The following is a 25,211-nucleotide window of genomic DNA, read 5'->3' as shown; positions in this document are numbered from 1 at the left end:
TGATAATGGGACCCTGTTTGTGGATCAGCATCTGCTTGGGAGAGATGAGTTCCAGCTCATAAAGTGGAGCAAAACTATATTTTAAGTGGGACCAATATATTTAAGTGGGGCACTGGGACCATAAAAGCAACAAAATGGGGTTTAAGCAGGATCAGCACCAGCTTTGCATGTAAACAAAGAAGTGACAAGGCACCATTATGGAGAAATTCCCCAACCCCCTTATGGGAATCTAGCATTTTAGGGTGACCCTCATAAATGCTTGTTTTACTAAGGCAAGTACCATGGTGAATGAATATTACAGGAACTAGAGATATGTGAAGTTTTACAGCTGTAATCTCACCAGAGTCATAGAGACGTAGTGGAATGGCACTCATGACTAGTGTGTTGCAATGAAGTGATACAGGCTCTTTAGGAAAATGAGGAGCAGGAACTGTGCCTTCTGTTCCCAAGAGACCAGTTGGAGTGTATGGAGTTCTGCCTGGGGAAGGAGGAGTTGACGACTGAGACCTTACAGGCAATCCAGTACTTTCCTAGAGAGCACTGCTGGCAAATTCCACCCTGAAATGATAGATGAGCCAAAATGGAGAGGTAATCTGTTGGATCTCATCCCACTAAAAACAAGGCTCTTGTAGTGAATATGGAGGTCTTGGATGCTGTGACCATAAGATGGTGGAATTCTGGATCCTGAGGGCAGGAAGGATGGTAAAAAGAAAGGTCACAGCCCTGAACTTTGGGAAAGCAGACTTTGGCCTCTTTAAGAATCTGTGTGGAAGAGTCTCATGGCATGCACCCAAGAGTGCTGAGTTAGTATGCTGTGTCACTGTGAGAGCATTCCCAATAATCTTTGAGTGATCCTGACGACTGGGAGAGATGCCTGAGGCATCTTTTGCTAGAAAGCAAACATCATTTTTGCCTTCAGGTAGGGCAGGAATGAGGAGCCAGAGATCTACAGGCCAGTCAGTCTCACCTCCTTCCCTGGAAAGACGATAAACAGGTAAACCTGATGCCATTTCCAGGTATGTGAGGGACAGGAAAATCATCAGAAGTTGTCAGCATGAATTTGGCATGGGAAAGTCATGCTTGACCAACTTGATAAACGTCTACATTGAAATGGCTAGGCTGATAGATAACAGTGAATATAGTCTTCTGCAATTCGATAAAGCCTTGGATGCTGTATCTCATAAGATTCTCAGACACAGACTGTTGATGTATGGGCTGGATAATTAGTGAGGCAAATTGACAACTGTCTGAATGATCAAACCCAGAGAGTGGTGTTCAGTGATGCAAAGTCTAGTTGGAAGCTATTAACTAGTAGTGTAGCTCAGGGGTTAATATATTTTTGAGCACTCTGGGGATGAATCTGGCTTCTAATTACTACGTCGGTATTTGATCTCTTCTCAGTGTTCTCACAGCTAAATGAAAATCACGCTTTTCTCATATGTCGTATCTTTTAGCACCCTCATCATGTTTCTGAGCCTCTGTTGAACTGGCTCATTTCAGATTATCTTTTTTTGTGCAGGGGAGCATAGAGTTAGGCACAGTACTCTGGTTTATTCAGTGGTCTGATCTGAAAACCTTTGATTTGAATCAGAGACAGCTGGAAAACTCAGTTCTATTTTCAACATCCAAAGTCTGTACAGTATTATTACATGCTGATAAGATTTAGAAAGGAAAAAAGCAGATGATGGTATGAGATAAAATGTTTGTGCTACCTACTTCTTTGAAGTTATGTTTAGGAAACTACATGAAAATATACGTATTTAAGAGTCATGTTGGTGGCATGGACATACTGCCTGAGCCACAGTTTTAAGCTTCACATTATACTCAGAAATGCGTCTATTGTAAGAATCTTGCATTGAGAAAAATTTAAATTCCTTTCTGTTCTTTTATAGGAGGGTGTAATTTGCTTTTCTTTCTGATGCCTTCTTGAACTTATTGCTAGCCAGATATTGTGCCTATTTTTTGCCACTCTTGCATTTCTGCTGAGGCACTTCTTTAAAGAATCCTTTTTGGCACCTGCTGTAGCTCTCTGTACTTAAGGCTGTCTTTTCTGAGTTAGTGGAAACCAAAAAAACAAACTGCTTGACCTTTTCAAAGCAATGTCCACAGTGAAAGGTTTGAGATGCTTGCCAAAAATCAAAGTGCTCTACCATGTGTTAAACGGAATATCAAACCCATAACTGATATGCCATTCAGAATATAAGCATAGAGTAATTCACCTCCATCTCTCTAAGTTTAGATATCCATGCAATCATACATTAAATAAATGTGCAAGTTTACATCCATCTTGTTTTCTAGATCATTACATTACATCAAGTAATGACGTAAACTGCTCTAGTATTGCGAGAACTGGACATCAATCCTTCAGTGCATTGGGAGTGTTTAGAAAAGTTAAGTAAAGCTTTGTAGTATGATTTTTATTTTGTACTTAGCAGTATTAGGGACCAAACTGTCTGCCGCTTATTTTGCTGTTCCAGAAGAGATTAATTTTACAAGCTTAAATTTCCATAGTGTGGTGGCATGAGTTTCTTCCAAATTTTCCCATTAACACTACTTTACATATTCTACAAGCATGAATAAGATTGGTTCAAGCACTGAGGGTAGAATACAGGATCATTCTTTTTCTATCTGCGGAAGCATGTGAATGTGTATTACAGGTTTAATAAAATCAGCAAATGTTGAATACATGCTGAAAAGTTAACCAAGAAGATATTTGTTCTTGCTGAAATGGGAGCTCCATGGTAAAAAAAATAGGTTATACTCTACCCTCTGAGAATAATTCATACTTTGAAGAAACAAGGTATAAAATATAAAGTCACTGTGTCACCATCTCCTTCCAGGGCATGTGTCTTTGAAGCAAAAGTCATCCTTTCTGATTTTATTGAGCTAACAAGTGGCTAAAATACCAAAATGAGGGAATAAGAACAGGATTGGAATTGTATTTTTAGCATAATTTACTAAAAAATTCCTGCAAATTTTTATTCTAATTTTCCAGATATTTTAAGTTGAAGAAGTACAAATATTGCCTCTTTTATGAACTTGTCCTTTTTTTTTTTTTTTTTTAATAACTTACATTTATATGTAGGAAACTATTCCCAAAATATTAACTGTATTTAAACACTTTGCTTGAATATGAAATAGGTTAAAATATAGATATGTACATGAAAAGATGAAGTAGTCTTAATATGTGAATATATAATGTTTATCCAAATGCATTGCTTTTTGATTGTATTATTGCTTTCTATGATCTCGAGATGATGTAGATATCTGATAGTAGATACGTCCACAGTGGAATGTTAATGAGAGTTACAAATAATATTTTTCTTATCAACAGATATTTCCTGGACTGATTCTATCAGACATTAAGCCCGCCAAAAGAATGAAGTTCAAGACAGTCTGCTATCTGCTTGTTCAGCTCATGCACTGCCGTAAGATGTTCAAAGCAGAGATCCCTTTCTCCAATGTCATGACATGTGAAGATGATGATAAGGTAATTCATGTGGACAGATACTTGCTCTGATTATATATGGGATTGCCTGGCCAGCTCTTTCTGGTGTCCTAACATAAACACCGAAACAACATCCTTGAACAGATTTTAATGCCATAACTCATCATACTAGCAGCTTTATCTGCTAGTCTAACTTTTCTGTACATGGCTTCACCTGGAAACTTACAAAGTAAAAAACATATGAAGACTTGCTCTGTTTTCTTTGCCAGCAGATGACAGTATAACATATGCCACTCCATTGGTACTCCAAAGCAGAAAAAGAGTGTAATGAAATCGGCTATTAATTTTGAATTTATTTCTCCACTTTTTTTTTTCAATCTATTTTTTATTATTATTTGAATAATGTACATTTATTGAAGATTCAATCTAAGTCTTATTTTCAGAAAGTTTTATAACTTTTCTATTTTCAATTTTATGTATGCACATATTTCTTCTGTGGGAGAAACAGAGAAAATTCTGTTAGCTCCTTTAGAATGCAACTTCAGTGATTAAGGCCAGAAATTCCAAATCTGGTTCGGAAATGGATGTACTCTAGGTGCTTTGGTATGGCCTTTCAGTTGTAAATTAGTACTGTTCTTCTAATATTTGAAAATAGCAACATACACAGACTTTGAAATATGTACAATTCTTTATAATGTTTCTCATAATATACACAAAAAATCCAACTGTGATATATGTTAGAACATATACAGTGAAGTTCTGAGATAATTTCTTTACCTGAATCAAATGATCCAGGATTTTGTATCTGAAACAGCATATTTAACTTAGAGCATGATATAGGATATATGATTTTAATATAAATACACTGTGTTTCAATTTAAGGTTTATTCAGAGATTGAAGTTTCCTAAGCAGTTTAAACAAGGAATGTCTATAAAACTCTGAAGCCAGCACACTACTTCAGTATACATTTATTCAATTGATTTCTGAGAAATAAAAGTAATGTGCCTTAATCACAGATATCATGTAAGTCTGCTTTATAAAATAATAACAGAAAAAAGACACGTAGTGAAAGCAATTATATGAGCAACAGCTAATTTGACTAAGCACAGTAACTTTAATCCTACTACAAATAGAATAATAGGTTACAGAGTTTATTCCATTTTATAACTCCGTGCCATATTTTAAAACAAAGAAGCATTTTTGTGTCATCTTTTTTTTCAATTAATTAAAAAAGGCTGTATTGTTCATCCCTGTTAGTATGCTGTAGGCTTCATAGAATCATAGAAACATAAAATGGCTTGGGTTAGAAGGGACCCCAAGTTCCAACCCCCCTGCGCAGACAGGGCCATCAACCTCCTTATCTAATACTAGACCAGGCTGCCCAGGGCTCCATCTAAGATGGTCTGGAACACCTCCAGGGATGGGGCTTTCACAGCCTCTTTGGTCAGCCTGTTCCAGCACCTCACCACTCTGTGTAAAGTACTTCCCCCAACATCTAATCTAAACCTTCCCTCCTTGAGCTTAAAACCATTCTCCCTTGTCCTATTATTGTCTACTCAAGTAAAAAGTTGATTCCCCTCCAGTTTATAATCCCCTTTTAAATACTGGAAGGCTGCAATTAGGTCTCCTTGCAGCCTTCTTTTCTCCAGGCTGAACAAGCCCAGCTCCCTCAGCCTGTCTTTGTAGGAGAGGTGCTCCAGCCCTCTGATCATCTTCATGTCCTTCCTCCAGACCCTCTCCTACAGCTCCACATCTTTGCAGTATTTGGCCCCAGACCTAGATGCAGTACTCCTGATGGGGCTTCACAAGAGCAGAGTAGAGAGCGACAATCACCTCCCTGTCCCTGCTGGCCACCACTCTTGTGATGGAGCCCAGAATACCATTGGCCTTCCAAGCTGCAAAAGCACACTGCTGGCTCATGTTCAGTTTTTCATCTACCAGGACCCCCAGGTCCTTCTCCACAGGGCTAGTGTCAAGGAGTTCTTCTCCCAGTCTGTATATATGTATCTGGAGTTACTCTGACCCAAGTGCAACACCTTGCACTTTGCTGTGTTGAACATCATGCAATTCACATGGGCCCACCACTCAAGTTTGTTGAGGTCCCACTGGATGTTTTAACTTCCTTCTAATGTGTCAACAACACCACTCAGCTTGGTGTCACCAGCAAATCTGCTGAGGGTGCATTGAGCCCATCATCAATGCCACTGATGAAGATGTTGAAGAACACCAGTCCCAAGACAGACACCAGTAGGACACCACTTGTCACCGGTCTGTACCTGGACATAGTGCCATTCACTACAACCCTCTGTCTATGGCCTTCCAACCAATTGCTTATCCACCCCTCAAATCTGTATCTTTCCAATTTAGAGATAAGGATGTGGTGGGGGACCACGTCAAAGGCCTTGTACAAGTCCAGGTAGATTATATCAGTCACCTTCATTTTGTCCACCAATGCTGTCACTCCATCACAGAAGCCACTAGATTGATCAGGCAAGACCTCCCCTTGGTAGAGCCATGCTGGCTGTCTCAGATCACCTGCTTGTCCCTTGTGTGCCTTAACATGTCTTCTAGGAGGATCTGTTCCATGATCTTCTCAGGCAGAGTAGTGAGGCTCACCGACCTGTAGTTCCCCAGGTCCTCCTTCCACCTTTTCTTGTAAATGGGAGTGATATTTCCTTTTTTCCAGTCCCTGGGGACTTCATCCAACAGACATGACTTTTTAAATATGATGGAGAGCTGCTCAGCAACCACATCAACCAGCTCCTTTAAGACACTGGGATGCACGTCCTCTGGCCCCATAGACTTGTATACATTCAGTCTAATGGGGTGGTCTCGGACTTGCTCTGCCCTTAAAGCGTAGGGGGATTTACTCCCCCAGTTCCCACCTAGAGGACCAGGGGTGCAAGCTTCAGGGAAATGAGAAATACAGGAATCCCGATTGCCAGGGAAGACTGAGGCAAAAAAACTCATTTAGTATTCAGTCTTCCCCTTATGTGTTGTAGCCAGTTCTCCTTTCTCTTTTACCAAAGGAGATAAACAAACAAACAAACAAAAAAGGAGCTTCAGTTGCACAGCTGGCAAATTAGCATTTCTGCTATGACTAACAAAAAACAGAAGATTTGATTTGAATGTTTTAGTCCATGTATGTTCACAAGATTATTTTTCATGATAGAATAAGCTCCTTTCTACATATGAAGCCAGCAAAACAGGGCTTGAAAAGTTATTTTACTTTTGCTAAGGTTCATTCTTCTTTACAATCACCAAAATAACATATCAGTCAATGATGAGCCCTCTTCATAGGTATTAAGTATGCAGGTGTAGTACACATATTTGTTATGAACTGATATGTCAACTGATTAATTGCTGTGGTCCATTGTCATTCAGCAGACTGATTATTTCCTTGGTGGAGAAAAAGTCTCAGGGCAGCATATAAAGAAAATGATGATGGTTGAAATCCTGGAATGAGGTGGGCATTTTTTTATTGATAATAATGAGATCAGGATTTAATCTAAGGAGTTCTTAGAAGATGGTAATCTTACTGAAAGAAGATCCTATATGGTTGCTCTTCTTAATGAATTCTTCATAGTGACCGTGAACTTGAGAGAATATGAATACGTTAAATTTCTGTGCTAATAAAAGCCTGTGCTTCTGACTTCCATCTGTGCTACAGAGGAGAGCATTAAGGACGGCCTCTGAAAAGCTCAGGAATCGTTCCTCTTTTTCTACCAATGTTGTGTACAACACTCCAGGAACTCGAGTAAACAGATACATCAGTCGTTTGATAGAGGCCCGGCAAACTGAGTCTGAGATGGCTGACCTGAACTTCTTTACACTGAAGTATAAACAAATTGAGCGTGAAAAGAAAGTAAGGAGTTTCAAATACTTATTTACTGATTTCATTGACCAATGAGCATTGTGTTGTTGTTGCTTTTTTTGTTGTTGTTGTTGTAGACAGTATTTAAATTCTTCTCACTACCTTTAAATAATCTGGTGGACTGTCTTTTAGCTAAAAGGGAAAAATTGTCTCTACCTTCTATGGAAGAACTTGGAGGAGGCAAAAGAAAGATCAGAATCTTTCTATGTTTCAAGCTCCTCATACTTTCTCATGACACTGTGACTGCCTACTGATTCACTGGCTCTGTAAAAGGTTTGATGATAGGAGGACACTTTTCTGCATATGTTGTCTGATGAGGACTGATCCAATCAATCCTATAAAATATAAATGAATACTTAATTCTCTTGGTACACCACATACTGTACTGAAAGCTGTGGACTTACTTCAGATGTGTAAGCACATAAATATATAGGAAGAGTTATAAAATCATAGAATCTTCATAGAATCACAGAATTGCTTGAGTTGGAAGGGACACTTAAAGGTCATTTAGTCCAGCTCCCTTGCAATGAACAAGAACATCTACAGCTAGATCAGGTTACTCAGAGCCTGGTCCAACCTAAGCTTGAATGTGTCCAGGGATGGAATGCCCACTGCATCTCTGGGCAGCCTGATTCAGTGCCTAACCACCTGTATTGTAAAAAACATTTTCCTTACATCCAATCTAATCCAATTATTTTTCTTTTTTATTTTTCCACTTATGGAGGGCAAAGATTAATTGAGATGTTTCAATTCAACTGTACTGTGTTTCTAGAAATACTTAGAACTTTCAAATCTTTCAAATCTTTCATGTGATTTTTTTTTTTCTGTTTCTTTTTTCCTTCTTTTAATATCATAACATGAAGTTTAAATAGTCCAAAATTTCCTTGAAATGTTTTTTTTTCTCTGCAGTTAATGTGCTTTTCCAGGCTACTCTGTATTTCACACTTGTACTTGTTGTGGATAGCCAACTTGAAACTAACATATATATATATATATATATAATGAACTATGTACTGTAAACTTTGTTTCCTGAGAAAATCCTACATCTTGCAAGACTCGGTATATTGTCTCTATTCTTGCATTACAGTGTTAAAGTATGTGAAAACCCGGCCTCAATTTCCATTGATTTTAACTTCTATGTGTGGATCTCTACTGAGTCGCTTGCACTGATGTTATTATCACATCCCAATTAGGAGTATTTCTGTGCAAATCTAGAATTGTTCTGACAAAAGCAAATTCTAACATTAGGTGGTAAAAGAAGATTGAATTTTTGAACTTCTTGGGAAAACAACTTTTTCTGTTGTAGGGACTGTGCTTCAGTGGAATCAGGGAAAATAATTGTTTAAAAGTGAACCTGAGTCTCTCAGTAGCACCTGTGCGCTGTCCTGAGCGCTTCAGATGACAGTGTTCCTTAAAAGCAGCACCAAGTGTTTTTTGATGTTTTGGAGGTGGTGAATAAGAGTAGGAGGAAAGGAGCACCTCCTTCTTCAGCTTAAAAAAAGGCTGAATCATTTTTGATCCAAAAAATAAACATATTCCTGTGTCTGGCCTGGATTTGTTTAATTTGAGTGTGAAAGCTAAATAGGTAGGCCAGTAGAAAGAGATGAAATAAACCTGTCAAGCAAAGACTTCTGTAGACTATCCTCATCCAATGTTTTTTTTTTTTTTTTGTGAATTAAGCAATGATAATATTTATGCTTGTGAAGTGGCCTTAGGTTGTTGCTCTTTCTTGCGAAGAGTGGACAAGCGTGAGTGGCTGGCTGGGTATATATTAAATGCTCACTGTCTTCATTGTCTCCTTTCTTTAACAGTACCACCAGCTTCAGGATGAATACTTCACCAGTGCTGTAGTTCTCTCACTAATTCTAGCTGCCTTATTTGGCCTTGTCTACCTTCTAATAATACCACAGTAAGTTTCTATCTTTTGCCACTATAATCCAAATTAAAATATCTTCAAGTAGCCTGCACAGAACTGAAATGCTATCATCTCTGGAAAGGCAATTAGCAACCAGACTGGTAGCTTCTCAATTAAGAGAGTCTCTGATGGTATATCCTCAGTCTAACTTAACTTTTCCGTTTGTGCAAATGAACCACAAATATAGTTTGGCCATTCTTACGTGAACTGTAGTCAGAGCTTGGCTGCACTAAAGCAGACATATTCATGTTGTATTTGAGAATGCATTTGGTGCTCATTATTGAATACTATAATGTATTAATTCAAGTACTGTCAATGCTATATTAAATGTTTACTACAGACAAATTAGACTTCATTCCAAAAATCTTTAAGTTACAAGTAGATGCTATTTCAAATAATTTCAATAACTTGATAATTATTTCATTTTTCAGATGAGAATATCAAAAGTAAACTTCATTCACACTTATAAATTATCAGGATTTCAATGGAGATGAAATGGGCCACAGGATAATACTTTAGAAAATCTCATTTTAATTCAAATCTTTTCTATTCATAAATCTCTAGTTAGAATAACACTCTTATATGGTTCTATTATTTCTAATTGAAAGTTTGAGGGACACATTGTTAATTTTAATAATAGTCACTGGCGTATAATTTTTTTACTTTTTACATCTGAAAAATTCGAAGTAACTCGCAAAAAATCATCTGGTTTCCAGACAAATTACTTCTGTTGACTAACTGGAGCACAGTTGAGAACTATTTCATCTACTTCTGTACACCTACAGTAGGTGGAAGAATTTGAATTCCATGGAATTTAAAATAAGGAGAAATAAAGAGCATTAGTGTCACTGGAACTAGACTGAATTTGCAAGAATATTTGCCATGATAATTGTTAGCCTTTCCAAAAAGTAGCATTACTCCAAAAAAAAGCTGGACAGGTTTTCAGATTCAGCTATTATGTGACAGATAATAGAAGATACAGCAGAACATGAACACTCTATGCCATGAAAATGGATTGGTTCATCATTGGGCAAGCTAGAAAAGCCACATACTGAATGGTAACATCTTCCAATAAACATGTCAGTCTTAATTTTAGGCAATCAAACTGTGACTCTTTCCTTGCTGTGGCACAGATGAAACCACGAGCTTGACTAAAACTGTGAAAATACCAGAAATTTTCCTTCTCCACAAAACCTGGAGCTTAAAGTTGCTCTTCAGATTGCCAAAAGTACTTCTCAGTATGACAAGCAAATGCAAAAACCAAGACAAGAAGTGTAAAGTGTTACTATAATGGGAGAGGTGATAACAATGGTCTTCAATATGTGTTACAGTCTTCCAAGGGGAAAGTTAAAAAATCTAGACAAAAAATTGTTGTAAGAAAGACATTTGCTGCATAAATGCACAAAAAGCTTGACATTTTCACTGTTCCTGTAATCATCTCAGCAGAACAGCTTGACAGCTGAACACATATTTATATCCTCAGATGTGTCTGATGGAATAAAGGCTACACTCTTGTCAACTTAAGCTCTCCAGTTATTAAGGCAAAAATACAACCTAGCCACTAAAAACCCTGATGATCGATCTTTCTGATATCTCAGTAGGTTCATATTCAAAAAACTTCTTTTCTGGCAACAGCCCAGTATCTTTCAAAGTCCCACTCAGCACTAGTGTGAATGGTTGGATACTGTTGCATTGAAAGACACTTGCAGTCATGTTCTCTCCATTGCTTCCTTGCAGTGCTACCATCCTAAATACACTCCAGTTCTCTAAAAATATAGAGGAGCCTGCTATCTATTAATACTTCTATTCAGAATCCACATTATAATCTCAAGTTACTTCTTGGTTCTAGATACACATACTACATCACAGCGTTATCCCTTTTTGTGTATTGATGACTTCTTGCATAAATTCTTGCATGAACTTCAAATCAAAAGCAAATACTGACATGTAGCAAAAGACTTCTCATTTTCTTCTACTGTTAGAAACTTGGTATAAGCAATTTTTCAAGACTGATAGCAAGATGCATGTTATTTTCACAGGACTAGAAAAGAAGGTGTGAAGATTATCTTATGCTTTGAAATGCATGCTTGGTTCCATAGCTGGCAAGGAGATGGGAAGTCCCTAAAAATGATCAAAGCACCAGTAATAGTGGGCTAATTTTTGCCATATCTATAAAGTACTGCTCCAATAACGTAAGGTTGTTGAGTAAGGGAAGTACTAGGCTTGTACTCCTAATTAAGAACAAACCTATTTTGAAAGAGCAGAAAAATGAAGATTAAGAATTACAAGAATTATTACAGCATCTTCACGAAAGATAAGATTTTTCTTACTGTTTGAGGAAGACTCAAATGGAAGGAGTTGCTCTGTGTCGGTAGAAGGGAGTGCAGTCCAGTCTGACGTTATTTGACTTGATAAATGACGGAGTTGACTGGGCTCTGATTACTGAATCTTTGAGGAGAAGTTAGAAGGGAAAAGCAGGTAGTAATTGATACACAGTTGCCAAGATCAACTAAGTTGCGCTCTCCATTTATAGGAGTCATCATGCTGAATATTCTGCATTAGTCCAAAATTAGAAAGTGTATTTCCTTGCACCCTCTATAGGTGAATTTCTGAGTTGCTTTGATCCCCTTGCTAAGATCACAGTGTGTGCCACAAACGAGAAAGTTTACTGATTTCTCATTCTTGAAAGCAGCACATTTTACTGTGATTTTTTCCCTGAAATGGTTAGTTTTACAATAAAATCACAGGGGGAAATCCTCCAGCATATGTCCATCACCATTTCAGAAAAACATCTCTGCTCTTTGTTTTCATATCTGCTACTGAGTTAAGTACTAACTTACTGTATTTTATGTTATTATTAACCTATTGTATTTTGATTCTAGGAGTACCATAGTTCTTGTTCTCCTGGTGTTCTGCATATGCTTCCTAGTGGCTTGTATTATGTACCTACATGTCACAAGAGTACAAGTAAGTGATTTAAGATTTTTTTATTATTCTTTCTTTTAGTGGCTACACTTTGTTTCTTCAGTGAACTACAAAGCCATCATTGCGTGCTCCAAAAGCGTGAGATCTGAGATCTATCTGCTTTTTAAGATCATTGCTGAGTAAAACTGCAGGCATTTAAAAAAAAAAAACGATTATTCACTTGAAGACAGATCTCTTACATGAATAATCTTTTTCCAGCATTGTAGCCTTCAGTGCTATTAATGCTATGTTTTTTTGTTTGTTTGATTGATTGATTGATTGATTTTTTTTGCAATGGTCTTTTACATGAATAATTTTTTTCAGCACTGTAGCATTCAGTCCTATCATTATTAGGGGGTTGTGGAGTTTTGCTGGTTGATTGGTTGATCGGTTGGTTGGTTGGTTGGTGGGGTTTTTTTGCAATTTCTCCCTGAGCACCTACCACTAGTTACTAAAACCATCCAAGTGCCCAGATGAATAGCTGCTTTAATCTGGATTTTTCTCCTTTCTGACAAGGAAGCATGAATCCTTCCACTGCAATTAGTATCTAAGTGTGAAGTGCTGCTAACTTCCTCTTTGTTTTCAAAACTACTCCTGTCAAATAATCAACCACTTTCCTGGTAAAGTGTCTTGCAAATACACTCTTGGCCTTTTCAAAATCTTAAGAAATAATTAGTTCTTCTCCATTACATTTTCACAACAGTAATAATGCAGAACATCTGGTTGTTGTAGGAGAGAAGGTCTACTATATCAGAACAAAGCATCTATAGACTAATTTTCTGATGAAAACTATCTGTGGTGGCTTAAACCAAATTTATTATTTTTTTTCAGAAAATAATCAGAAGAAACACCTACACAGTTATTCTGCTCTGCTGATTAGCACACACTAATTTTTAGTTAGAAAATATGGCCTTTGGCAGGAGAAAGGTAATTGTTTTCATGGAAACATAAATAGCATCTTAGCAGAGTATCTGGTACATAACAGATCTTTATAAACTTAGACAATTTTATAGGAGTAATTTTAATTATCTCTTTTATTTCATGAAGGAACAGTACTTTTATTAAGTGTTGCATGATCATTAGATACAGATGGAGTTTGTGGGAAATTGTTCCACTTTATGTAATTTCCCTGGGGCTAGTGCAAACTTAAGGTCTGTTTCAGCAGTCAGCAGGATTTATAACTTATTCAGGTTTCTCTAGAGATTCAGTATTTTATTGGATGAAATCCAGCATTAGAAAAACAAAAAAAAAAATTAAAATTTAGAATATAGCAGTGCGGACAAATTTGTCTTGTATATCAAATAAATTATAATATATTATGTGTAATGAATACAGAATTGTGAACTGGGGACTCCTGTGTTCAAGTTATTCTTCTGGTACTTTTCTAGCATTATATTACACTAGGAAGTATAAAGTGTAATTATTAAAAGATGCTTCAAGCTTTATAATCTTACTCGTAAAATCACTATAATAATTTTGAACATTACTGGTTACCTAGCATTTAGGGTATCTAACACTACATCTTTAGTTAATAAAAATCCCACAAATAAAACAAAGAAAATTAAGCCCAAAATGCTGTACTGTTCTGAAAGAGCAGATGCTGTTTTAGAATGACCAAAAAGTCAGAAATATAAACATTTTATGCTTTAATCAGAGCATTCGGTCAGATGTGTCTTATACCTTACCTTTTAAAATTTTACTTTCCTTTTTATCCCACTGCTCTAGCATGTTAATATTTATAACATACACACAACACACACCAAGAAAAATGTCTATGCAATGTGTTGGAACTGTTTTGAATCTGCATTTTGCTTTGTACTTATTTACCATGCAGCATTATCTTCAAACTATGGAAATTCTCAGCATTTTATTATTACTGCTTTATCCTGTGCGAGCAACTTCATTGCACACTGAATTAACTGAATATACTTATCTCCTTGTACAAAAGCATTATAACAGCATTTTATACATATGGATAAAAATGAACCAGCTGCTTCGTATATAGAGATAGATTTTGGTCTAGGAGAGTAAACATCTTGATGATTAAATGAAAACCAGTCTGGATGATCAGGTTCAGATAACAGGTCATACTTCACTTGGAAGGCAGTAGTAAGTGGAGTACCACAGGGGTCTACCCAAGTGACTTGTCCTGTTTAACATATTTGTCAAAACCTGCAGGAGAACACAGACTAGATAATCTTTACGATGCTGCTCTCTCACTCCCCCTCCTCAAAAAAACAGAGAAAAAGGCTCAAGGGTCGAGATAAGGACAGAGAAATCTCTCTACAACTACCATCACAGGCAAAACAGACACCATAGGAGAGAGATTCATGTTATTTATTTCCTATTGTTAGTTATAGATAGGACAGTGAGAATCTAAAAATAGACTAAAAACACCTTCACTCTCTCTTCTCCTTCCTCCTTTTGAGTGGCAGGAGGTAATGGGGAATGGAGGCTGCTTCATCTCTGCTGCTCCTTCATTGTCACTCTATTCTTCTCCATCCTGGGATTCCCCCACAGGCTGCATCCTTTCTATCCCATGTGGGCTTCCCACAGGCTGCAGCTCTTCTAGTACTGCACCTATGGGGTACTATTGTGCCCATTCTTCAGGAGGGCACTGCTCTAGCATGGGTCCATACTGGCAGCAGCTCCCTCAGACCTCCTGCTCCACTGCAGGCTTCTCTTCACAGGCTGCAGCTCTGACCCAGGGCCTGCTTCTGCAGGGGGCTGTCCATGGGCCACAGCTTTCTGCTGCACCATGGGCTCCTCCACAGGCTACATGCAGAGATGTGCTCTGCATGGTGCCCCATGAACTGCTGGGGCACAGCCTGTTCTACCCTAGACCTCTCTGTGGGCTGCTGGGAACTTCTACTCCACACTTGAAGCACATCCTGTCCTTCTTCTGCACTGACCTGGACATCTGCAGGACTGTTTCTCACATTTTCTCACTCTTCTCTCTAAGCTGCTTTTGCACAACAGTTTTTCCCTTTCCTAAACCTTCTCTTCCACCATCACAGCCAGTGTTGCTCCCAGCTCAGCTCTGGCCAGCTCCAGATGTTTCTTTTGGAGATGTCTGGAACTGGCTCTGATCTGTCATGGGGCAGCTGCTGGGCACTGCTCACAAAGGCCACTTGCTGTTACTGAAACATTGCCACATAAAACCAACACAGTATGGGTTGGAACAAACATAAATACTATACCCTGGCAGACTTGTCCTCCCTCTCTCATCTTTTGGCGTACGTTTCATTCATGGAGATGAGTAAGAGATTCACAAGACTCTATTCCACTAGACATTTTTTTCCCAATGCTGTTTCTGCTCTGACAAATTCAGTGTTTTTAACGGGTTCTGATAATTCAAACTATCCTGACATTTAGTGTGACTATTATAGCAGAAGACACAAATACCATTCCAAAGTTCCATGCTATCACAGTATGTTCTCTTGGTTCATCTGAAGTTGATAATTTGCAAGGCAAAACATGTGTTGTATACATTCCTCGGGAAAAAAAGTCTAATGCCATCCCACTTTGCATTATGAATGGGCATCTTACTAATAGTCCAAAGAATTTTAATTTTAGTGAGAAATAATGTATAGTAATCATAATTTCATGTGTATTACCCCAGAAATGCAATTGCTATTAAAACATATAGTCACAATTATTACTGCTACATATATATGTAATTATAAATGCATGCTTGTTTCTTAATTTACATTGCAGGAAAACATCACTTTCTTTGCTATATAAAGCCACTAAATAGTAACAACTCCACTTCTAAAAATATTTCTAAAATATGTATTAATCTTTTTTCTCTTTCTTAGTGTTTTCCAGGGTGCCTAACAATACAAATTCGTACCATTTTATGTATTTTTATTGTGATCTTAATATACTCTGTGGCTCAAGGATGTGTGGTGAGTATTTAAATCAACTTTAGCTTTCTGTTTAAGAACAATGTTTTACAGATACCAGTGAGCATGTACAACGATTAATTATTAACTCTTTTAATTATTGTTGTTGGCAGAGCAAGTTTCTTCAAAACTTACTTTGTTTAGTTTGAATTTTCACAATCTTGAATAAGAGTACTGAGTTAGGAATGGCGAAGTTACTAGCGTATCGTATAAATAATACATAGACAAAAACTGTGGAAATTTTTATATCTAAAGATAGGATCACTGCAAATCTGCAATTGCCACGTTCTTTATGGAAAAATTATTTTTAAATGTTAAACTTGATTAATAGTTTAATGGCTAGTATAATGTGACAGACAATGTATGGTCACAAGGTTATTTCTGTGTGACAACTAATAGAAAATATTTCTGCATGGTAACAGAGATATTTTATGTCTAGACAGATCAGAAAAGATAAAAAAAATCTTAGAAATCTGGATGATGTAGAATAAGAGGTTTTTACACTGTACTTTTTATACAGTCCACTTGAATCTATTGTCTGAGGAGCTGATGTGAAGTACGTGCTCAGTATTCTGAAAAACTGAGTTTCTTTAACAGCTAGTTCTACATGGTGAATGCCTAAATATTTGGCATGCAGTTGCTTTGTTGAATTCTCAGCACTCAATTTCAGCACTTTGTCCATGAATGAATTCAATATTGTAAGGTACCCAAAGGAAAGAATCCACACAAAAATAGCATGCTAAACAGAATTGGAACTTCTGAGGAAGCAGATGTCTCAAACCATGCCTCTCTGTGGGATGCAAGCAGTGTGTTCTAAGCAATAAGAAGACAGTGGTTTCATGAGCAATGCTGACTGTGATGCCACACTCATTATTTCATATTTTATGTATTCACTGGTCCCTGGATGTGCCCTGGGAAAATCTATCAAGTTGAACTGAATGGGCAGAGGATCCCTTGTCCTGATCCAATGTCTTGAGGGGTACCAAGAATTCCTGATATTCAGATATTTTTTGGATTTCCTGAACATCATCTGTGTAAGAGCACACAGATTCCTCATGTGCCTATAAACCTAAATAGATATGCAGTGCTTCCGGTCTAGCTAGCCTCTCAGCAACCCAAAAGTTGCTGTACAAAAGTACATCTCACTTTTAGACTTAGATGAATGTCATGACAGTGAAGTTTTGTGGATCATCCCCTATATACTTGATGCTTACTTGACCGAGATAATAGACAGTGAAAATAAAATACAGAACTCGTAAATAGCTAAGATAATCTTGAATTTCAAATTTCAGCAGAAGGAAGATTGGAATTTAGTTCTGGACTCCAATAAGGATCATCCAGTTACAACTTAAAATAGGCCATGAATATAAATTTATCCCTTATTGAAGTAAAATAAAAATAAAAATAAAAGCCTTCATCCATTGAAATACTTAGGATAAGTGTTTGATCAGTAGAAAACACTGGTTCTTCAAATTCTCATCCAGCAGAGAAGCTAGGTATTGAGATTTTACTTAGTTACAGAACAGATGCATTTTTTTCCTGGAAGAATTGCACATCATTCATAAAGTCCTCATGCATGGTTTTTTTTTCAGATGACTGCAGTATGAAGAGCATTTTTAAGGACATTGAACAAAATCACTTTGAATTGATTTTTCACCTCAGCCTTTACAATTTCATTTCATAATGTTAATCAGTATTTTAACTCACATTTATCTGCAGTGTCTCATCTATTTGAATTACTATGAAGTCCTGTATATTCATTGATCACCTTTCAGATTTTCAGTTATTTTACAGCATGCTATAAAATTTCATTATTGGTGGTTAGGATAAAGTAAAACGGTCTAATAACACACTTCAGAAAAGAAGCTTAAGTACAGAGCAGGGCTTATGTGGCAATTCCTGTTAAAATCAATTTCACACTGCAGTCCCACTCTCCTCATTTATGTTAGCTCTAATCTTCTCCCTTAGTAAAGCGTGAAGATTGGAGTGCAGTTAAAACTGTACTGCAGCTGTTTGCCACTGATTCCTCCCTTCCTTGTCGAAGAGGTTTGAGATCTATATGTGGCATTGCCTTTGAAAGAATCTGATTAAAAATCATCGTGTACCAAAAAAGTTGTGGGTTTTTTTTTTTTAATATCCTATTCTAGAGAAGAAATTGATCAAAGATAACTATGTGGAATGGATATTAAGAGACAAGATACAATATTTGAATCATATGTGATAGATGAATTATCTCTGAGGTAGAGAAGATATGTTTATCCATGCCTACTTTTTCAAATAAAAATTAAAATATCTTTTATTTTATATTTGATTAATTGAAATTGATATGGCTTACATAGTTCACAAATCAAACACATCTATATATGGGCTTTCTCATCCAAATAACAATATAAAATGCTTTCTGAAGTTCATAAGTTTTTCACACTTACTTTGGGTTGAAAATATTTTGGTTTTGAGCACTGAAAGGGAAACTGCTCAAATAATTCCAGGCTTTAATTAGTTGTCTTGCTGACAACTAGTGAACAAAACATATATCCCACACAAAACATAGCATTTCAAGAAGATTTTATTAGAGCAATTAATTGTCTGGGAACTCTATATCCATTTATTCCCAATTGTTTTATTGTACTCAACTACAGTCAATCCCCACACCAGCTGCATTTCTGTTCATTTCACAATTAACTTTCTCCTCTTTTCTCCTCTCCTATCTTTTCTAGGTTGGCTGCATGCCTTGGGTTTGGAATACCAATTCCAGCAGTTCTATAGTTATCATTTCTCCTGGTGGAACAAATAAAACAATGAATGAACTTCCATGTGATACAGCTCACTATGCTTTCCTTTCCTGTGTAGTGGGGACTCTCACCTTGGCAATATTTCTACGTGTATCTTCCTTGCCAAAAATTATACTGCTGCTTTTTGTTACTATTTTGTACATAGTTATTCTGGAACTCAGTGGTTACAGAAAAGCAGTGGGGTAGGTGTCTTGCAAAGTCAAAACAATGGTGTTTCTTTATAGATGGTCATTGCATTTACTATTCATCTCTGAATCACAGAATCATAGGGGTTGGAAGGAACCTCTGCAGATCATGTAGTCCAACTCCTCTGCTAAAGCAAGTTCCCTACAGTAAGTTGCATGGGGAAGCATCCGAGCAGGTTTTGAGTATCTCCAGAGGAGATTCCACAACTTCTCTGAGCAGCTTGTTCCAGTGTTCTGCCACTCTCAAAGCAAAGAAATTTCTCTTTGTGTTCAGATGGAACTTTCTGTATCCCAGCTTGTGCCCATTGCCCCTTGTCCTGTCACTAGGCAGTGGTAAAGAGCCTGGCCCCATCTCCTTGACACCCATCCTTCAGATATTTATAAGCATAGATAAGATCCACCCTCAATCTTCTCCTCTCCAGACAATCAGTCCCAGGTCTCTCAGCCTTTCCTCACAGGGGAGATGGTCCAGTCATCTTTGTAGGCCTCCTCTGGACTCTCTCCAGTAGTTCCCTGTTTTTCTTGAACTGAGGAGTCCAGAACTATTCAAGATGCGGACTCATCAGGGCAGAGTAGAGGGGAAGGATGTCCTCCCTTTATGCTCATTTTAATGTACCTTTTGGCCACACAGCACACTGCTGGCTCGTGGTCAACCTGTTGCCCACCAGGACACCTAAGTTCTCTGCAGTTTCTTTCCAGCAGATCAGCCCCTAACCTGTACTGATGCATACAGTCATTCCTCCCCAAGCGTAGGACTGTAACTTGCCCTTGTTGAACCTCATTAGGTAACTGCCTTCTAGCATTCAAGTGCTGCTCAAGATTGTAGATTGTATCCTTTGCAGAATGTGAGAAATATTGTTGGATCTAATAATATTGAATCATTTTGGGGAACTGTTGTCCCATTATTCTGAAGTTTCATGCTAATATATTTCATCTGATCATGCTGCAGTCTAATTGTAATATGAAATATATAAAAAAATGTTAAAGTTTTCACTTCCATATTTCAGAAACCCTCAACCAATTCTAATTTCAGTAACATTTGAATTTTTGAGGGCTTTTATATTTTCTCAGTGAAAGTATGCAAACATATAAAGCAAACAAAGGCAATGAGAGAACCTTTATGAGAGATACAAGCACTAAAGAACAAAATATCAAAATCAACTCACTCTTTTCAGCAAGGGTTTGGAAAAAAGGGTGAGCTGAGGAATGCAGCCTTCTCTGGTTTGAACTCTGGTGAGCCAGAGGCGGGGGCAAGCCAAGCAGGCTCTGAGTGTATACGCGCTCCCAGAAGCATGACCAGAAGCACCAGTGAGAGTGAGAGAGAGGAAGGGTGGATCTAGGCTGCCCCGCTCTGGGCTCTCAGGTGCTCACATACTGGTTTAGACTGTGACCTGGCTATTCCACTACAACACATTACAGTAATGAGTATAATTATAAAATCCTTGAGAACCTGAATGTCGATGAGATGCAGTCATAGTACTATCACCTACCTCCCTGCCAGTATGAGCCACTTTGGAAAAGGCTGGACATTAGGGGACACGAACAGATTCCAAATTAAAGATTTTATATTAAAAATGTCCAGTGCTTAGAGAACCTGGAATAACCTTTTTACTTTTACTTTATTTTTAAGGAGTGGATCCTTTTATATGCGAGGCTATGAACCAACACTAGCTATTTTGCTATTTTCTTGTGCTTTGGCACTGCATTCGAGACAGGTGGACTTGAAGCTACGTCTGGACTACCTCTGGGCTGTGCAGGTAAGTCATAGGACTTTCTAATACTTACGTACACAGAAAGTGTATATCTGACTTTATGAAACTACTTAGAAATACTGTCAGAACAAATTAGTGGAACTAATGCATTCTCAAAATTAACAGCACATCATTGATGACATAATGTAATCTAAGGTACATTATGAATAGAGAGAATTTCAAGCTGGGAAGTTGACACTACCACTATGAAGTTGAGATAAAGAAATTAAATGTCTGGGTTTCTTTTTCTTTTTTTTTTTTTTTTTTTCTTATTATAGTGCAAAAAGAATTTGATGTTCAGGTAAATTAAAAAGCAAAACAAACAAACAAACAAAAAAGCACACCCCACAAAAAAAAAAAAATACACCTGATAAAAGGATATGTGCTTACACAATGGAATGGAACTATGGAACTCTTTCCCAACTTCTTTAGAATACCCCAAAAATTAACTTTTTTGGAAAATACAGCTGTCTTGGTTTTTGAGCCAGCAGTCAGTGCATAAATATCATGATGGCAACTTTCCTGAATGAGCCAACAGGAATAGGGGCAAAAAGATGAAGGCTTTATTGCTATTTAGCTATCTGAATAATATTTCTGCCAGTGATGTAAATACCTGTCATCCATATTATGTTAATCCTTTTTCTGTAGTCCCAAGTGCCCCTCCCTTTTCCTTATTTGCCTCAGAAAGAGTAATGCCTATACATCCTTTTATCTCAGAGAGTAGGCACTAGGATTTTATGAGTCACAAAAAGGGAAAATATTTCATTTGCCCCTGAAGGGCAGAAAACTAGAAGATGAGAGAAAGATCCAGAAAATACCAGTTATTGGTTCGCTTTCCTCCCTACAGAGCTGTGCAATAGGATAGTTTTAGAATTCTCACTGCTGAATAAGATCAAATCTTTTTTAAGTTCACCTTTAATTGTTACCTTTGTTTGCAAAGAACACAAGGAAAGATTGCAAGGAACAAAAAGATACGGATACCCAACTCTGCATTAGTAGCAAAGCAGATACAATATAGTTCACATTGATAGCACATCCTTTTAAAGTTCCTAGCAGATCACTTAAAAGCTTAGGTGATCTGCAGAAAGTTTATGTTTGACATGTCTGTACAGTGTAAGTGCAGTCCATACAGAGAGTGCAGCATGAGCACCAGCAGAATATATACATAGCAGAATTAATATAGTGTGTGAATGTATCGGAACTACTGAGTCACGGCCTGAACCTCTGATTGATCACCTGAGGTGAGCCATGAGTCAGCCAGAGGAGCACAGGTGAAGGCAATTCACCTGTGCTGCCGGAAGGTGTGGAGCCAGGCTGCACCCCTCCTAGACCTATTTAAGAGCTGGCTAACAGTAGGGAAGGATCTCATCTGGAGATCCCTCCTTCTGGTGTTTTGTGGTGAGCCTAGCATAAGGGTAAGCCTTCCATTTATTCTCTTTTGATATCATTGTCCACTTTGCCTAACTCTCTTGATTGTACTGTGATTGTGACATCTTGGTATCCATAGATTATACAGTGAACTAAGCTGCTATACTTTGCTTTTTAACATGACTAAGTAGTTCCAAAGGAGCACTACACTAATTTCATGAATATATTCTTCCTGATCTTCTAGATTAGGTCACACAGAGCTAGCTAAGCTTTTTCTTCATATCATTCTGTTGTCCTACATACATTCAATGTTCAAATATCTCCTTGAATCTCTTTTCTTCATGAGAGAAGAAAAGCCATCATTTCTCTGAGAAGGAAACAACTGGAACTGCAACAAGCTGGTGTCTCCATAAGTTGTTATATTATGATTATGTTTACTTCTGGTCATCAAAGGTTGGACAGAAATTCACCAACAAGACCAGGGTCACAAAGTCTTGCTTCAGTGCTGTCATATTTATCCTTGTTCAGAACACTTTGTCGATAGAAAACACTGTGTGTAGTTGAAGAACATTCCCAATTGTGTCATTCAAAACAAACAGTTTAATTCAGGAATGCTCAAAAATGACCGTCCACATATGTCCAGCTCAGAAGAGAACAGCAAATGCTAATGACTGAGCAACATCACTGTCCATGCAGTGCATCAGATGGATTACTCCTTTTATCTACCCCTGCTTAATTGTGTTGACTTGTTCTTAATTCTCTATATCCTGACCCATATACATTTTTTTTTCCTTAGACCCTATATGGTATTGAGAGCTTAACTGAGGAAACCTTAAAGGTTTTGAGAATTAGAGAAACTGATAGGTAAACAAAATGTAATTTAATTCAGGGCCTGAACCTACAAATATCTTTGCTGCTGTCAAATTTGCCATATTCTAGAATGCTATAAAAATGAAGTTGTAAGCTTAATTTGGATTAGCATCTGGAAAAAGAATTTTTACTACTACAGAATCATGGAATCATGCAATGGCTTAGTTTGGAAAAGACCTTAAAGATCATTTAGCTCCTGCTGGGGACAGTGATATCACCCACTAAATCAGCTGCTAGATCAAGTTGCCCAGGAACCCATCCAACCTGGCCTTTAATGGATGGAGAATCCACAACTTCTCTGAGATACCTATTCCAGAATGTCACCACCTCCTCAGTGAAAAATTACCCCCCTAAAATGGGGGCTACCCACTGTAGCCTTCTCCAAGCTGAACAAATTCAGCTCCTTCAACCTGCCTTTGTAGGAGAGGTGCTCCAACCCTCTCATCATCTTTATGGCCCTCCTCCAGGCTCACTCTGAGATCTCCATGTCTTTCTTGTGCTGGGGACCCTGGGCCTGGATTCAATACCTTAGATAGGTCTCACAAGAGCAGAGTAGATAGGGGGCAATCACTTCCCTCACCTTGCTGGTCACCCTTCTTTTGAGGCAGCCCAAGATATAATTCACCTTCTGGGCTGCAAGTACACAATGATCACTGATGTCAAGCTTTTTTCCATCAGGACCCTCAAGCTGTTTTCCACAGGGCTGCTTTCCGTGAGTTATTCTCCCATTCTGTACATATACCTGGGACCGCCTTGTTGAATCTCATCAGTTTCATGTGGGCCCACTTTTCAAGCCTATTCATGTCCCTTTGGATGCCATCCTTTTCTGCTATTGTATCAACTGAACCACTTACCTTGGTGTTGCCTGGAAACTTGCTGAGGATGTACTCAAGTCCCAATGTCTATGTCATTGATGTACCCCTGGGGGACACCACTAGTCATCAGCCACCACTTGGAAAAATAGCTGCTGACCTCAAATCTCTTAACTGTGAACATCCAACCAATTCTCTACCCATCAGTAGTCTAGCCTTCAAATCCATATTGCTCTAATTTAGAGACAAGGATGTGGTGTGGGACCGTATCAAAGGCTTTGTGTAATTCCAGGAAGATAGCATCAGATTTTCTTCCTTTGTCCACTGATGCTGTCAACTCCATCAAATAAGGCCACCAGATCGTTCATGCAAGATCTGCCCTTGATGAAGCTGTGCTGGCTATCTCAGATCATCTCCTCATCTTGCATGTGCCTTAACATACCTTCCAGGATCATCCATGATCTTCACAGGAATAAATGTGCAGCTTACCAGCCCCAGGTGTTCCTTTATCCCTGTCTTAAAAATGGGAGTGATTATTCTTCTCTCCAGTCACTGAGAACTTCACCTGACATCCATGACTGATATGATATGACATGGCATGATATGACATGATATGATGGGGAGCAGGTTGGCAACCACACCATCTAGTTCCTTCAGGACCCTGGAATGCATGCTATCTGACTTTATAGGCTTGTACATTCAGTCTCATGAAAAGTCTTGGACTTGATCTTCTCTTACAACTGGATGGATATTGCCTAAATGCTCAAGGATGTGAGAGTGATGTGTAAAGCCTGGCTGACATTCAAGACTGAGGCAAAGGACTTGTTGTGTACTTGTTGAGCCTTCTCCATGTTTGTTGAATCTAGTTCTCCCTTCTCATTTATCAGAGGGTGTACACTCTGCTTCTTCTGTACCTTCAGAATCCATTCTTTGCATCTCTTGCCAAATTCAATTCTATCCTTGCCTTTTCTCATATGATCTCTTCATGTCTGGACAGCATCCCTGTTTTTCCCTGGCTTTCACTATCTGTACATTTTCTTTTTTTCTCTCAGTTTGACCAGTAGGCCCTTGTTTAACCACACAAGTTTTCTGCCTCCTCTTGATTTCTTATGCTGGAAGATGGAGCGCTCTTGTGCTCCCTGTCCATTTGGTTTAATTTTTAAGAAAATTAAATTCCAATAGATTACACACTGTAAGAAGCCATCACACATACTTATCAACTCCAGTAAGGCAGAGTTATATCTCCAAAACTGGAGAAGGGTATTTTAATAAAACCTTTTTAAAATTAAGAAGCACAAAAAAAAGCACACAAACAGGAAATAGGTA

At 37.9% G+C, this 25,211-nt stretch overlaps 1 protein-coding gene across 1 annotated transcript in view; it reads left to right on the top strand.

Annotated features, from left to right (window-relative positions):
- The window catches only part of ADCY1 (adenylate cyclase 1), a 153,949-nt gene that overhangs the window by 113,095 nt on the left and 15,643 nt on the right, over positions 1-25,211 (top strand). Inside the window, exons 8-14 of the mRNA XM_048939798.1 lie at positions 3,335-3,490; positions 7,120-7,314; positions 9,135-9,232; positions 12,121-12,205; positions 16,021-16,110; positions 18,825-19,081; positions 20,715-20,841. Of these exons, the coding sequence (XP_048795755.1) occupies positions 3,335-3,490; positions 7,120-7,314; positions 9,135-9,232; positions 12,121-12,205; positions 16,021-16,110; positions 18,825-19,081; positions 20,715-20,841 (1,008 nt within the window). The remainder of the gene's footprint in view (positions 1-3,334; positions 3,491-7,119; positions 7,315-9,134; positions 9,233-12,120; positions 12,206-16,020; positions 16,111-18,824; positions 19,082-20,714; positions 20,842-25,211) is intronic.

This window comes from Lagopus muta, chromosome 3 (genome assembly GCF_023343835.1).
Source record: "Lagopus muta isolate bLagMut1 chromosome 3, bLagMut1 primary, whole genome shotgun sequence".
NCBI classification, from domain to species: domain Eukaryota; kingdom Metazoa; phylum Chordata; class Aves; order Galliformes; family Phasianidae; genus Lagopus; species Lagopus muta.
This window is presented reverse-complemented; position numbering and strand designations above follow the sequence as displayed.